The following is a 16572-nucleotide window of genomic DNA, read 5'->3' on the forward strand; positions in this document are numbered from 1 at the left end:
CAAAACCACCCTAGAATGTTACTGTTTTCAGTTTCTGCATAAAATGTAAAGCCCAAATACTTCCTACTATATTCTGCTCTTTGGGGAGCTCTAGTTTGTTTTCTCTTTCCACGCACATGTTTCCATTCCAATATACTAATTTCTTACTCATCCGGTTTTAAATATAAAACCTATTTTATAGTATAAATTATATTACAAAATAGATTTTATATTTAGAACTGGAGGAGTATTACTTATCAATAGTGATTGTATATGTTAAGTGTTTTCATGAAAAGGCAATTTTAATACACATTATTAGCAATATTATTTTAAGGAAGACAACAAATATTTATTACAAATAATTAACTAATTTTTTAATCTCATCAATTAGTTAACTAACTCTTATATTAAGAATGTCATTTTATTGTGTCTAATTCAAGTGGGATTACTTATCTTGTCCAACTTCGGCTTAAGACCGAAGAAGCCTTATTATTTGCATACTTAGATATAAGTTTGGATTAATAAAAGGATTACGAGGATAAACGATTAAAAATCAATGTAGACCAACATGATTAATCTGACAATTTCCCTGTACACGTGAGTCAAATTGAAGCTAGTTCATATGTATTTTATATCTCGATTTATATACCATAGAATTTTCATTCCAATGATGATCCCAAAATAAACGTATACACAATGACACACTTTCTCTTCTTTTCTTTTTTTTTCCTTCTTTTTGAGAAAATTCTACCATTTCTGGAATTAAACTAAACCATTTAGCCAAATACTTTTGGAAGAGAATCCAATAAATTAATAAATATTAAGCAATAATTTATCAGATACCCATATATAATGAACTTCTCGTGGAAAAAAAAAATCCAAGAAATTAAATGATTTATAATCAGGTGCTTTTGGAAGAAAATCCGAGAGATTAAATGATAAGCACCCTCTCTCTCGGTGCCTAAGCATTGATTACAGAGATAAAATAAGTAAATGAGCATTAATTATTTTTAAAAGAGATAATTATAAGGGGAAAAAACGAAGAAAACATTGAACTATATCCAATCCTTGTAAGCAGAATGGAGATCATTTTTCGGAACATTTAGCGTATCATTCTTTGGTTAAACTAAACCTTATTAAAACCAAATACTTTTGGAAGAAAATCCTAAAATAAATAAATATTTTCAACTTATAAGATAGCCATACATGATCAACTTCTCATAGAAAAAATCCGAAAAATTAAATGATATATGATCAACTGCTCTATGAAGAAAATCCGAGAAATTAAATGATAACCTAATATATAAGTATAATGAACTACTTTTGGAAAAAAAAAATCCAAGAAATTTAATGATTTATAATCAACTGGTTTTGGAAGAAAATCCGAGAAATTAAATGAAAAGCACTCTCTTCAAGCTGTATATAAAGAAACAGTTTGCCTCCAAGTTTTGATCTCATCACAATTTCATATTTTTACTCCAAAATTCATATTCTTCAAATATGGATTCTACGAAGAGCTGCAACATCTTTGTCGTTCTCACGCTCCTCTTATTCATTACAAGTAAGAATAGATTCTGAGTTTTTTTGCTTTGTTTTTTTTCAACAATTAAATATATTTTTCACATGCATTGCATGAAATCTGATAAATCATCTATTGGCAAAAAGAAAATATATCAGTAGTTTCACTTCTCATAACGTATATAAATAATATTTCTTATTTTCAGACTATATTCTATATTATTATTGATATATTAAAGGCAAAAGTACATCTCTAATTCTTTTAACTTCCTATAAGATTTTATTTTTTATCCTTTAATTTTGTAAAATATCTTCTTATTCCTCTGATATTAACATCGTAAACTAAAAATACTGAGATTGAAAAATTATATGTTGACAAAATATTTCTAAATACTAAGTATTATTTTAGATTTTAAAGTAAAAGTTTTAGAATTTTCATTTTCTATATAGAGTTTTGCGTTATCTCTATTGAACCTTACATACACTCTTTTTCTCTGTTAGACAAGCCCATCAATTGTCGGAAAACCAATTTTTCATAAATTTTTATATTACTAGGAATATAATAGAATAATGGAATAAACAAATAACTTTATAGATATGAAATATCTAATATATTATTAAATGAAAAAATTGCTATCAAGAAATTATTACAAATATCTTGTGAAGAAACAAATAATTTCTTATTTTATGTGTAGCAAGTTAGTCCTTACTATTTTAGAGATGAATTATATATTTAGATAACTTTAACTAACAAATTATGACTGTACTATAAATTAACTGGTTTAGAATTAATTAGACAAGTTCAATAACCTAAATTTAGGAGAAAATCCAAAGAGTTGAACGGTAATCACTCATTCAAAGACCAGTAACATATAAAACGTACCTTGAAACATTCAAACCCCACCATTTTCAATTCATTCATAATCCATTTCATTCCTTCATCGTTACTTGATTTTCCTGCTAAAAAAATGAATTCCATGAAGAGCAGCAAGATCTTTGTCATCCTTGTGCTTCTCTTGTTCACTTCTGGTAAGAAACTTAAAACTTCCATGTGTGTGTGTGTGTGTTCGATAATTAATCAAAGACAGCATTGTTTTTCTTTCACACTTCTTTCCCACAATTTTCTTTAATGTGCATTCATTAATTAATGCATTTGTGCTATGCCTGGATTGCTAAAACTCTAATTATAAGCTTGAGATGGGAAGAAAGAAAACCAAAGAAGAATGGCAAAGGGTTTGAGTAAATTACATCTTTTATGTTTCGAAAACAAATTGTAAGTTCAATTTTAAGAATATATTTTATAGCCCTGAATTTGGTTGAGATTACATAGATTTGGGTAATTTCAGTAAACTACTAATCTTGTTTTGATCAATTTAGTATTATCAAAATGATCTCTTTTTTGACCTGACCTCACATGATGTGTTTTTTAAGATATCCTTATTAAATAGTAACACCTCATTATTGTGGAAAAATATTTAAAAATATAACCACATCACTTGATTAGGAAGAGTTATGTGTAATCTATGTTTTGTATCTTTGATGTTAATTTTAAAAATTGTAATCTGTGTTTTGTATCTTTGATGTTAATTTTAAAAATTGTATAATTTATTTTATTAAGGGTTTTGTGACTGTGAATATTAAAATTGTAAGAGAAATACACAAAACAATGTCGAAAAGAATTCGCAAAATATCCATTTTATTTCATTTAAGTTATATACTATCAATATAAAATATAAAATTTATAGCACCTATAATTTATAGCACACTAAATTATTTATATTCAATTACTAATGTGACTCATTCCTTATATTTTATGCAATATATGGAAAAATATTTGTGTGATGGAATGATTGGGTGATGTCAATAATCTCAAAAAAATTTTTAAAAATAAAATTTAACATGTATATGCACGATCAATCTAAATACAAAAAAAATTGTCATATGCTATTCACATATCATGAAGATAGTAAATGACAATTGCTCATTTATTATTAGGACTTACAGATAATTATTTTCTTTTCTTAGAATCTCAATGTAATTTTCCGTATAATTTATGTAATGTATTAGGAAAAAAAATGTGTGGTTCAAATTTGGTTGACTTTATGATGGTGTAGGCAGTGAGGTGGTAAGAGGGCAACAAGCCATATTTTGTAAGGAGACAAAGGACTTGGACAAGTGCACACCTGACAAATGCAGTGACTTGTGTGAAGAATGGTATGGACCCTCAAATGGAGGTTGCAAGGAACCTAACAAATGTGAATGTTCATGGCCTTGTAACAAATGAGAATGCCATTATGTTTTAAGCAAAAAGTTTCCCTAGCTATGAGGATATATATACATACATATATATATATCCACACACATTCTTACATATATATATATATATCCCAATTAATATTAAGTAAGTTGTTCTTGGCTTTTTTTTTTTTTACATTGGTGTTAACATGTGTTGTTGATCTTGTCATTTATGTATACTTTTAAATGAATGATGATTCAATTTGTACGTTTATATAATTTCAATGAGCTGCGTGCATGGGATCCAATGGAGCTCAACCATGTAAGCTTGAAGCATAGTTTATGTTTGAATCTGTATATTTATAATGTACAATATCCTATTCACAGGTTAAGCAATAATTAATTATATATGATATTTGGAAGAGTTGATTAATATATCAATATTTAATATAAAAGCTATAAGAAGCCCCAGTTTTCATAAGTTTATCCATCAAATTTATTTTCAAAGTTGCTGAAATATTTCTTTTTTTTTCTCTTTTCTTGTTTTTCTACCACGCCGTAATTATGTGTCTACTTTAGAGATTACAATCAGTGATCTTACTAATTTTTTTATAATGTTGAATCCATAATTTAATAAAAGGCATTGACCAACAAGATATTTTCTTTGGACAAATTAAGATTCACTGTACGTTGTTTGGATTTGCATTGGGTACTCACCAGTTTTGATGAGCACCTAATACTCATCAGATCTGGACCGTCCAAATTTGATCTAGACGGTTTAGATTTAATTTCAATTTTATTTTTTTAAAATAATTATTTTAATAGGTATAAGATAAAAAATAAAGATAATCTCTTAATTATCATCCTTCAAAAATATAATTTTTTTATTTTTAAATAATTATTTAAAAATATTAAATCTGGACCATCCAGATTAGATCTGCACGGCCCAGATTGCTCATCAGGTGATGAGCACCGGGTGGTCATCACCTGATGAGCATTGAATGCGAACACTGTGTTGTTTAGAGTGTTATACATTGGACATACCAGCCTCATCAACCTCCACACCAAACATGAAAACCATTCCCTCTTATTCTAAATGTAGAAACTAGTTGATAATTTTGTTTTGATTCTAAATATAACAGCTCAATTTACTATTTCACAAGTTTACAATTCTTTCCCCAAACAATCATTAATTTACACATAATAAAGTTTCCCTCGATTATGGAAATTTTTAATACAAATTATTAAGATAGACATATTAAAAAATCAATATACATTTATTACAAATAACTTAATTATTTTTCTTAATTCTTGAAAATTAATTACCTAATTGCTATATTTATGATCGAAGGGAGTAATATTCTAGAGTTTACACTTGCTTAGAATCGAAAACGCATTCCACATGTCACAGCTCCCCCTCATAGGTCTCACAAATTTCTGGAGGTAAAAATTAGAGAACACAGACAAGAATCATGAATAAATAATGCCTTCCATAAAATACTACCATCATGCCGCCACCAGTAATTTTGTAAACTCCATTAAATTTCTCCAGAGGAATTACCTTACTTGACAATCAAGTGGGCTAGATCCACTTTAACCCACTTTCCTAAATCAGTATCCTAACCCTTTCCAAAGAGGCAGGAATTCATTCTAGCGTTAGTGGGAATCCAAGAAGAAAGGCACCACCAAGATGAACCAAGATAAGATATATACTGATATTATGAAACTCCTGATATCTGTGGTATCTTTTTCCTCTTCCACTCTCTTTCAGATTAATATCTGTGCGAATATTAACCTCTACATCTTTCCCCACACAAGTTTGGAAGCAATACAGACCAGGAACCAAGTGATTTTACCGGTCCAGTTCTCAAAAGAACCAATAAGCATCAGATTCCAGCAGACAGCAGGCACATCACCTTTTTAATTTTTGGGTATGCTGACGAAAGGTGTCAGTTAGGTTTAACCTGAAACTAATTCTCCTCACCAAGAAAATGCAAAAGTAAACGCTGCTACGTTGATTTGAGTTTGTAAATTTAAGATTTTACTCGGATAGTATTTCTTATAAAAATGAAACCCAAGCCGATTAAAACATCATCCATCTTACTGACCAAGCACACTAATGTTTATATACAATCAACTCCTATTTGTCTCATGAAAATTGTTAATTTTCCACTGCGTGATCAGCAGGGAAGACATTCATAAAAGTCCCAACAATCCAACCTTCCTGTCACTGTAGAACCATTCCATCTCCAGGATAAGATAAACAAAATCATATCCGTGCACATGATCAACAGAGAAGTAGATACTAATTAAATAGTGAACTTGCACCATTTCTTGACCTTATAGGCGTTCAAGATTAAAGGTGGCTAAGGAAGTACGCGGATCAGGTGAGTACTTGATCATAGTAACAAAATAACTTAAACAAGCCCACCTCAATTTTTAAAAAAAGAACAAGAAAAACATGGTAAAATATTTAAGATGAAGACCGGTGCCTCGGAAGTTTTAGTTAGAGCAGAACGTTATATGCATGGGCATTACTAAAGCAACTGCTATGATTGTAAAAATGGAACAGCTCAAATAAAGGAAACTTCACCACCCCTTCTACCCAAGTCTCAACAGGAATGGTGACCAAATTGCCTCAGTAAGTTCTTCGATGTTGATCAGTTAATGGGGAGTTGGATGGGGCATTCTTGGCCTCACAGGTGTCTTTGAAGGACTTACCCTGCAGAATAAGGAGGAACCAAATATGATCATACTGTGTTTGGTTAAGATCTACATAAAACCATTATCCTCCAGTAAGGGGGCCAAACCTGATAGGTTGGCTTCCTAAGGGCATCCCACTACAATTCAGAGCAATAATGGCACTTTCGGCCTGGTCAAGAAAAAAAACAAATCAGTCAAGATGGTTCCTTGTGTGCAAGTCTTTCTCAGAGTCTACAGATATAAACAAAAACAAGTATTTGAAAGCTGTGAATCTTTAAATGCATCAAATCATAAGATCCCGTAATAAGTGAAATAAAATGAACAATTATATTATCTATGAGCTCATTAGTCATATAATTTAAGTAATTGATTCTTGAAATAAACTGAAGGATTTTCTTCTTTGCATTCTTTGTAAGAGGCATCAACTGCACTTAACAATACACTATAATGCCAACTCATTACTTCCACATATTTCTAAATCACAAAATTGTACTATTTTGTCATTTGTGGCCAATCTCGTCATTAATTTTCATAATATCACTAGACCATTGGCTTTACAACTCATTATGGATCCAACAGACCCGTGCCCATTGGGCCATGCCCCACTAGAAAGAATGACAGAAAGAGCCAGAAAGCAAGAGGAAAGGAGAGGCGATCTGATACAGAGAGAGGGGTGGGAGGGGGGACTGGTTTAGAAGAAGTCAGCATCTATTGGAAGGGCCTGTGAAGTGTAGGGGCCAAGCAAGACTATGGCAGGTTTGAGGAGAGAATGTAGCCTCTCAAAAACTAAAAGGTGTGCTTGTTTACTAGCGCCCTTCAATTCTTTTTTCTTGCCTCGTTTCACCAAGGTATCTTATTGTAAGTACCACCTTGCTAATTCATATGCTAACCCCCCCGGTGGGTTTAGAGAAGAACCGTAGCTTCATTGCTATGTTAATATTATCAGTTTCTATTGGTTTCCATCAGAATCACAAGATTCAAGTTGTTAATCGTACAATTCAGGACAACTTTTGATTCAACTATCAATTCATAGTTAGTTTTGTGACTTATTGCAAATTGTAAGATTCAAATCCTAAATCATACAAGTTTCATTTCTATGCTCGTAGAAACAATTTTGTTGTTTGGTTGGCAAAAAAGTCACACAAAAATCTCAATGATTATCTTTCATCAATAATAAAAACCCAACTAATTTCAAGCAGCACTTACATGGTGAAAACTATCCGGATTTGTGATTAGAACAAATGAAATAATATCCAATCATGGTCAACTTGCATCACAGCACTAACATTATTTAAGACTAATCCTAACTTATTGACATCCAACAACAAAATAATAACAAGTCTTATCTCACTAGGTGGAGTCAGCTATACTATCATTGGGCCACACAACACGTTGCTTAGGGTCAACAACCTAGCACTAGCGTGAAAAACATCTATTGTCCATATCCATGTGAGATTCAATACAGTTTTATGTTGGCTATCAAGGACCTATCACAACCCTCCTCCATTATTTGGATTTGTGACCAGTCAAAAAACTTCTTGACATCCAAAATGAACAAATACAGCCACGATAGAGATCAAGCTAGTATAAGGTACTCCGTAGGATACATAAACAGGAGATATAAAGGTATTTTGGTCAAAATAAATGTAATCCTAGCTCGTCTTTATAGCAAGAGAGGTCAATGTAGTTTTCTTTTATTTATTTATTTATTAATTTCAGAGGAGGGGAAAGTAGATTTTCAGAACAGAGAGCAGGGACAAGTAATTTGAGCATCTCTCAAAATAGGAGTGTAATTTACCTCATAACTTAACATTAACATATAGCAGCCAACTATAAGAGCATTGAATGGTCATAATAAAATTACCATTGCGAATTCTACAAAAGCAATTCGAGTTGAATGAGCATGATCTCCCAAAAGCCTCAAGCGGGTAACCTATAACAACAACAACAATAATAATAAACAACTGTAAACCAACATCTTAGATAACTGTTTTCGAGTTAATTGCATAAGATATTGTGCTGGACTGACCTCACCACAAGCTGTTTCAAAAAAGTTCTTCACTTCAGCTTGAGAAATCTACAAGATAACTGATTGAGGTCAAAGGTGATTTAAGGGGAAAAAGACCTTAAAAAACTCAACCCCAATTGTCATGCTATACATGCAAAACAGAGATGCATTATATCATGACTGGTAGGCCCATGCAGTCCCCAACCCTTAATGAAGTTTTCAAATACTTCCTGAAACACCAATGTTTAGTAAGGTCTTATTAGAGGCAGATCTTGTGGGGACAATGGGCCACCATGGTCCATAAACCTCATCCAGTAAGTCTATTTAATCTTGCGTGTTTATTTATTAATATTAATGTGTGTGTGTGTGTGTATCAAGATAGGCACAATTTACAAGAAAATCAATAAATGGGACCAGTTCATCAAGTCAACAAAGTATAAGATTAATGATATACCTTTTTATCAATATTTGTACAGTAGACAGTTCTGCTACACATTTCCCGCTCATCCTCAGACTGCAATTATTAATAGGACATGAACAAAAGAGCAGGACAATTTTGCCTTTTAAATAACAGAAAGAAAATATCAAATGAAGGGGGAAAAAAATTTTGTGGAAAGGACATGAGTTGAGCAATAGAAGAAAACGACATGAGTTAGCATTGCACTTTTAGAAATATTTATCTGCCATGCTGACCATCTGCAGGTGTAAATCTAAACACCAGAGATAAGTCAATCGACTGTTTCTGTCTTTGATACAAAAGCTAGATGGCTGATCTCCCACGAAAAGACAGGCCCAAACTTTTACTCTGAAAATCTTTGGTATCCCTTTCAGTCTAAATATAGAATCATATAAAAAGGACTGGAGATTTGCCCATACCCTGGGGAGGAATGTAGGATTCACAGGAAGGATTGCAGTTTTGGAAGGAAGGACCCTAACTGGATAGTACCCAAGCACAGTGCCACCAAGGTTTAAAGCTGCTCTTGCACCTTCTGTTGACACAGTCCAAGTTAAATGCATGAGATACATTTAAAACATAATGGTCATTTTGTGCATGCCTGTCCATATGTCTATTTGAGGAACAGGGGGAGACAACTGGATTTGCAAGCAAAATGCTTACGCTCATCTGCAAACTCCACAAATGCAAAACGAAGAATTGAATGTGGATCACCACAAATGCGGCAGTCAATAACCTTCAATCAAGGAGAAAAGTCTTGATGTCAGATTTCCAAATTAATGAAATTATTAAAAAGGCAATATATCTTTTGAGGTTTAAATCTTCTTATTTATTAAAATGGAAGATAATAATGAACAACAATAATGCATAGCATGAGTTCTCAAAAGTACTGATAGGTGCCTAGCAATACAACTATCAGTGGACATATTTCATACATTAAAAAGATTGACTGACACTCATTGTGGAGGAAATATGAACCCATTTGACAAATGAAAGTATGGTGTTCTACTCAGCCAAATTAAGCAGACTTTACAGGTAAACCCAAAAGGTAATCCTTTGCTAATTCAGGAGGCTATTGAGAAGAAAGGCTACAGAAGCATTAGAATGAACAGATGCACATTTTGTTTTTACACGAAAAAGATGAGAGCTTTCTAGCAAATATCAATGAAATACACACACAATTCAAGGGGTGGACATTGATAGCATTTAGAAATGTTATATTATAAAGTTACAGTTTACTTGATAAAATTTTGCATTAAAAAACTGACCCAAAAAAAAAAAAAAACCAGCTCACAAACGATATGAAAAAAGTCAAGAATAAAACTAGCATCAAGTGTTGTTTAGAAAATTTCAGCAAGGAAAAAAAACCAGCAACCAACTAGGCCAGCCCATGTTTACTCAAGAACAAGCAAGTAGCGAAACAAGAAAAGCGTGTCAAGATAAGTGTGTTATGTTCTGCTTAGCTGAATAAATAGCCAAGGCACAAGCAATAATTCCACATTTAATAAAAGACGAAATACCGCTTCAGGTAATTAAAAAATGTTTTGTTAATGCAGCCAACTGCATTAAAATTGATAAGATGCCCAAGTTCAAAGCAGCGTAATAGGAAGATGTCAGTGACACTTAGCACATGGGACACAGAGAAAAGAAAATGTCTCCTAGGAACATATGAATAGCATTTTTAAAATGTGTAGAATAAAGCAAGAAAACCATAGAAATGCAAGGGAAAAAGCAATAGCAAAACAGTATGAATTCCCACTGCTACAATATAACAGTGATAACCATGACTTACTTGTCCACAACTAGTAAATAAGGCAGCAAGCCGCTCCTCAGTAACCTATATCAAGAAAAGAGACTGTTCAAATAATGCAATCTTTGTTTTTGTCGGAAAAAATAAAAATAGCACAACCTTTGTATAAGCAGAACCGATGCGGGGAAAACTATATAATTCATAAATTCATAAACTAAGTTAATTCAGCCACTATTGCTTACCTGCTGATCTATATCAGAAACATATACTGTCCTCCTAATGCTATCTTCTCTCTGAGCCTTGTGCACTCTTCCATTGGACCTTCTCCCCTGGCTATAATTAGTTCTTCTCTGCAAGATGATCAAAGCATAAATTTTTGGTAAACGAAACAAGGTCAGTGATATCAGGACTAACTTCCACATAAAAAAATCATCTTAATTATGTCGCCATAATCTTTACCCAAGAAAGAGTAGTGTTTCTACAAAATAATAACAACCTAGCGTTGCTTGGTAAGTTCTATACAAACATTTCAAAGTCAAATGTACAATAAACAGAAAAACACATGATAACATGTCATGATAAAAGGCATAATCAGCTACACACAGCATAATTTCAAAAGAGACACATTCAAGGAAAATTTAAGCTAGCTCATGAAAACAAATAACTGCAAATGCATCGCATAAGAAACAATAAAATATAACACGAAGCCGAAAAAACACAAATTCCACTCTTAAAAAGCATGACCATAGAGTGCAGAGATTCTATTCAATTCAAGCTAATTTTCAATTTCGTAATCAAAGTGCACCGCACAAATACCAAGTTACCGACTCCAGAAACAAAAAAGTAAAGAACTTTCACTATATTTTGCCACATGGTGCATATATTTAGTCACAATGAATTCGATGCAAAATACCAAGCATTCTCATTAATAATCATTTAAAATCTTCAACAAAATAGCGTAAATAATAAGTAAACAAGGAATATAAAATCCAAAAATCTAACGGAATGAGAGATCGGACAAAAGTGACAATACCCTTCGATAATTTTGGTGATTAACATCAGCTGCCGTAATATCTCCGCCCAGAAAATTGTTCGGCGAGAGCTGATGATAGCCCTGATGGAAATGATCATGGTGAGAATATCTCGAAGGGACAAACTCTTTCGCCAAAGGATTCAGCTTAGTGAACATATCGACGAGCTTTTGCACATTGAATTCGGGTTCGGACTTGGAATTTGAGTCCAACTTGTTCGCAGCTGCTGCGTCTAGGGAAATCTCAGCAACCGCAGCCATAATTTAAAGCTCCAGAAGCCGCAACAACAATTCAAGCTCGAAGGAGATAGCTTCAGAACAATAATTCAATAAACTTAACAGCTTTTTTCTTTGTTTATTACCTTCCTAAGAAATAATTTCAGAGAAACAAATTGTACTCAGATGACTAAAAAAACCTCATTTAATAGAAGCTCAGATGAAGCGAAATTCCATAGTTGCAGATAATGAAAGAGGATTCGGGTTTTGGAATGAATCAGCAGGCAAGGATAGACGAGAGCAAGGGTGTACAGTTAGAGGGGAGAGAGAACGAAGGTGAAATAATGGGAGCGGTGTTTGAAACAGCGTACACTTTGTCTGGGCTTTGCTCGGCTATTGCGGTTTTGATCGCAGTCTCCACCCGAAGAGACGGCAAAATTGGGAAGTTTAGCCGCATATCTATCATTTTAATTTAATTTAACTTTTTCTATAACTTTTTTTTAAGCAGATTATTATTTTTATTGCAATTTTTGCTTTTTTTATAAGGAAGAATTACATTAAGGGCCCAAGCAAAAAATAATAATTACTAAAATGTCTCTATAACAATCTAAACAGCTATAATGACAAGTTTCAGTGTAAAAAATAACAATATCTTTAATGAATATCTATTGTTTTAATTGGGAAGTTTAGCCACATACCTATCATTTCAATGACATTTTTTGTAATTATTTTTCTTTCTTGAAACCTCATTATAATTTTCTTTTTTCATAGTAGCAATTTTTCTTTTTGTCTTCATTTTTTTGGAATAAGTCGACGGGTATTATTAATCCCATGTTTGGGCGAGAAAATAAGTTAAGAGGAAAGAAAACATTAGGAGAAAATTGGAATTTTCCTTTATTTGGATGAGGGAAAGAAAAAGGAAAAATTAGGGATAAGTTCCTATTTAAAAAGTTAATTATAGAATATGACCTGAACATTTGAGGTTTTTTTGGAGAATTAACAAGGAAAAAAACTACCACAATACCCTTAATGAAATGCAATTAAGATCAAACATATCCAACTGGAGATCAAAGATATATAATTAGAATCAATAATATACAATTAGATCTTATATACAACTAGGCATCTTTAATATAAAATCAGGATTAGGAATATGCAACTTGGGATTAAGAATATACAATTAGGGTTAGTGATATACAATTTGGTCCTATATGCAACTAGACATATGCAATATGCAATTAGACCTGTCATATGCAACTGAGGATCAAGGATATGCAATTAGAATTGGTGATATGCAATTAGGCTCCATATGAAACTAGACATATGTAATATATAATTAAGATCAAGCATATGCAACTCTCATTCTACAATTAACTTATTATCATCTAAAGTTTTTTTATCCGTCAAACTTATTATCATCTAAAGTCAAGTCCCATTCTACAATTAACTTTTCAATGGGGATTTATCCCCAATTTCCTGAAAAAAAAAAAGTAAGAGAAGGGAAAAGAAAAGAAGAAAATAATAAATAGCTGCACATTTGCCAAAACTTTTCTCTCTTAATATGAGAAGACTTTGGGAAGAAAATTCTTCTTTCACCTTACCCTTCACCATCCTGTGTTCTCACTCCAACCAATCCATCAAGTGACTTTGACAATGGCCTTTTCATTCAAACCAATCCACCAAGTCATTTTTGCAAATATGGAAAATATATTTCTTTCAGTTTATTTTTAAACATATACAAATACGAATAATAATATTTTGATATGTTTATTTTTAAATACTAGTTTTTGTTATAAATGATGACATGAGATATAATAAATCAGGATATAAGAATATTATTTTTATTATTACATTTTCTCGTTCTCTCCCATTTATCTAAATACGAGGGATGATAACATTATTTTTCTAGTTTCTTCTTTTATTTATTTTCTCTCCTCCATCCTTCATCCAAACTAGAACAAGAAAAATAAGTTCATTTGTTTTAATGAATAGCAATGGAGTAAGCCACAAATGAAAACAGAGGAACTTAAATATTCTAGAAGCTAAATTACATGAAATTTCTCTAAATTTAATGCATAAATAACATCCTTAACCTTTAAAGACTAATAAAATGCTTTCTTAGAGTTTTAAGTCTATGTAGATAATATTAAATTATCTTTGTACTGATTTAAATTTTATTTGTTATACAAATAACGCCCCGGAACTTTGAGTTAAATGTAATAAACCTAAACTTCAAATTATTTGGAGATGAATAATGAACAAAACTAATTGTACGGGAGTTATCTGCATAATGTAAATAATGTAAAAGTTGGAAGAAAATTATTATGAAGTTTTAAAAGTTATGAAGATTATATAAGATAATGTTCATGAAAGTTTGGTATATTTTAATCTAATCTCATCCAAAAATCACCTCCTAAAACCTAGGGTGGATCAATAAACCTAAAAAAGTCAACATCGATGTCACGAGAGTTAAGTAGCATATTATATCGATTGACTTCTTCGACATCCTTCAATTTTATCAGCCGTACATAATTAAACAAGAGCTTCTGTTTTAGGATGTAGGTGCTATGTTCAGCAGCCCTTTGAATATTAAGCGAAATACAAATCTCAGCAACATATCACCACTAATATTTTCTTCATAGAAGCGCCCATTATCTCGTGTATAAAAGGTTGGGATAAGGTACTAAAATATCTCGAAAGCATTCATGAAGGAGTGCTCAGCATCTAAAAGTTTTATTTTTGCTCTTATATGTACTAAAAGTTTTATTTTATAACATTTCTATCCCCAATAGTTATCTGTCGTTAAGTTTGACTGTTAAAAATATCAGTCAAAATGCATAATTTAATAGTCAAACTTAATGCCGGATAATGACTAGGATATTTTTGTTACAAAAACAAACTTTTAGTTCACATAAGAACCAAAAAAAAATTCCAGATGCTATATGCTCCTTCATGGATACTTTCAAGTTACTTAAACACCTTATCCCTAAAAAACTCAAATTCATAGCCTTACACTTAAAAAAGTCTTAAAAAGACGTTTGGTATCAATTGGGCAACAAGATCTTGAGATAAGAATGAGTCAATCAGGGCATTTTATTTTGTAAGCTGTATTCCTTTGAAGTTATATCTGAGGATTCATTTCATCACAAAGCTTCAAACACAAATCAAAGAGGCACAAATAATTTTTTTAAAGCTAATATGTGATTCATACGAATACAAACAAGGTGGGATAGATTTAAAGGAAAGTTCCCATGTATATTTCACCCATGGTGTACGTTCAAATCTCTTGAACCATAGGGCCGAATTGATGAAGTTCTCTCTCAAGGAGATATCCAAAAATGCTTCCTTATAGGTCCAGGTACAGTATTTTTAATTTTGGCTGCGTTGTTGACTAGCATCCTTAAACGTCATTTAGAAAAGAGTTAGAGCGTTTGGGTTGGTTATGTTAACTTAAAATCTAATTTTTTTTTTAACTTTGTTTACCTGTCAATTACCTACATTGTTGTGCTTTTTTAAATCATTAAAGGGCATATTTTTGTTCTTAAACTATGCTTTTTAAAATTGATAAAAATGCATTTAATGTTCAGATAACGCTAAACTAGATTTTATAAAAATTAAAAAAAAAACCAAAGGGAGTACTACTACTTGCTTCCAGAGTATATTTTCTTAAAAATTTCTCCAAGCACCCTATTTTAAAATCATGTTATAAATCATTTTTATATAACCTCTGTTATGCCCAATGTTAATTGAAACTTACACGAAGCATGTGAGGGTTGCTGCTTATGAGAAACATGAGTGATAGCATCATAATTAATTTAGCGAAAAAAATCCAAGAAATGCTTGAATCTGACTTGATACCAAATATAATATTATATATATATATATCAAATAATCATTTATTTATTTAGGAAATATCCAAATATAGTAAATTATATAAACCTAGCAGGGAAATTAAACCAATAAATGCTTGAATCAGAATTGATACCAAATACTATATTTATATATATCAGATAATAATTTATTTATTTATTTAAGACATATCCAAATATAGTAAATTATATAAACCTAAGCGAGTAGGCAAATTAAACTAGTAATTAATTAACAAGCAGAACATCCACATGTTTGAGGGTCGAGGCACTGTCCACGAACATAACCACTTCCAAGTCCATTCGTACAAAAGCGCGCGCAATCCTTGTCATTGCAATTAGGGTTATAGTATTTTGCATAAGGGCATGACACCATAGGACCACCTTGTATTCCTTCCCTTATTCCCTCTGCCTCCCTACCTGTCCCATCCATCACAAAACACTTTGTGTTGAGATAAATATTAATTATATATTGGATTAAGCTTCCAATATATTTTGTCTTGAAGACTGATCTGTATCGGAGTTATAGGTATTCAGAAATCTTTTTCGAATCATTAGAAGTAGTACGAAAGGATTAAAATCACCATAACCATTAAGAAACTAACATTGATTGTTAGCATTTTTAACGGCAATGTAATATTACTTCTCTTTTAACAGTGATATCGATATTAAAAAGAATTCTAAATATTCATAGTTCTTATGAAAATTTTTTTTGAAACAAAGTTGTATTGTTTGCAATTAGACGAAATCATGAGCCAATACCATTGTAATCTAATGATATAAGAACTCTCCTATAAGTAGGGAATCGCCAGT

The 16572-nt window shown here is 31.7% G+C and overlaps 1 protein-coding gene across 1 annotated transcript; it reads right to left on the minus strand.

The window, feature by feature from the left end:
* Positions 1–6016: 6016 nt before the first annotated feature.
* On the minus strand, positions 6017–12283 carry LOC114714737 (polyadenylate-binding protein-interacting protein 9). Its single transcript, XM_028899505.1, has 11 exons — positions 12094–12283; positions 11681–11988; positions 10890–10997; positions 10690–10734; positions 9561–9633; positions 9320–9432; positions 8898–8957; positions 8465–8512; positions 8300–8368; positions 6543–6604; positions 6017–6454 (listed from the first exon to the last, which is right to left on the minus strand). The coding sequence occupies exons 2-11, from the start codon at positions 11936–11938 to the stop codon at positions 6397–6399; spliced, it is 894 nt and encodes a 297-aa protein (XP_028755338.1). The 5' UTR covers positions 11939–11988; positions 12094–12283; the 3' UTR covers positions 6017–6396.
* Positions 12284–16572: the final 4289 nt, after the last annotated feature.

The sequence above is a fragment of the Neltuma alba genome, unplaced genomic scaffold (genome assembly GCF_004799145.2).
Source record: "Neltuma alba isolate B1F8T4 unplaced genomic scaffold, ASM479914v2 tig00011541_pilon, whole genome shotgun sequence".
NCBI lineage: Eukaryota > Viridiplantae > Streptophyta > Magnoliopsida > Fabales > Fabaceae > Neltuma > Neltuma alba.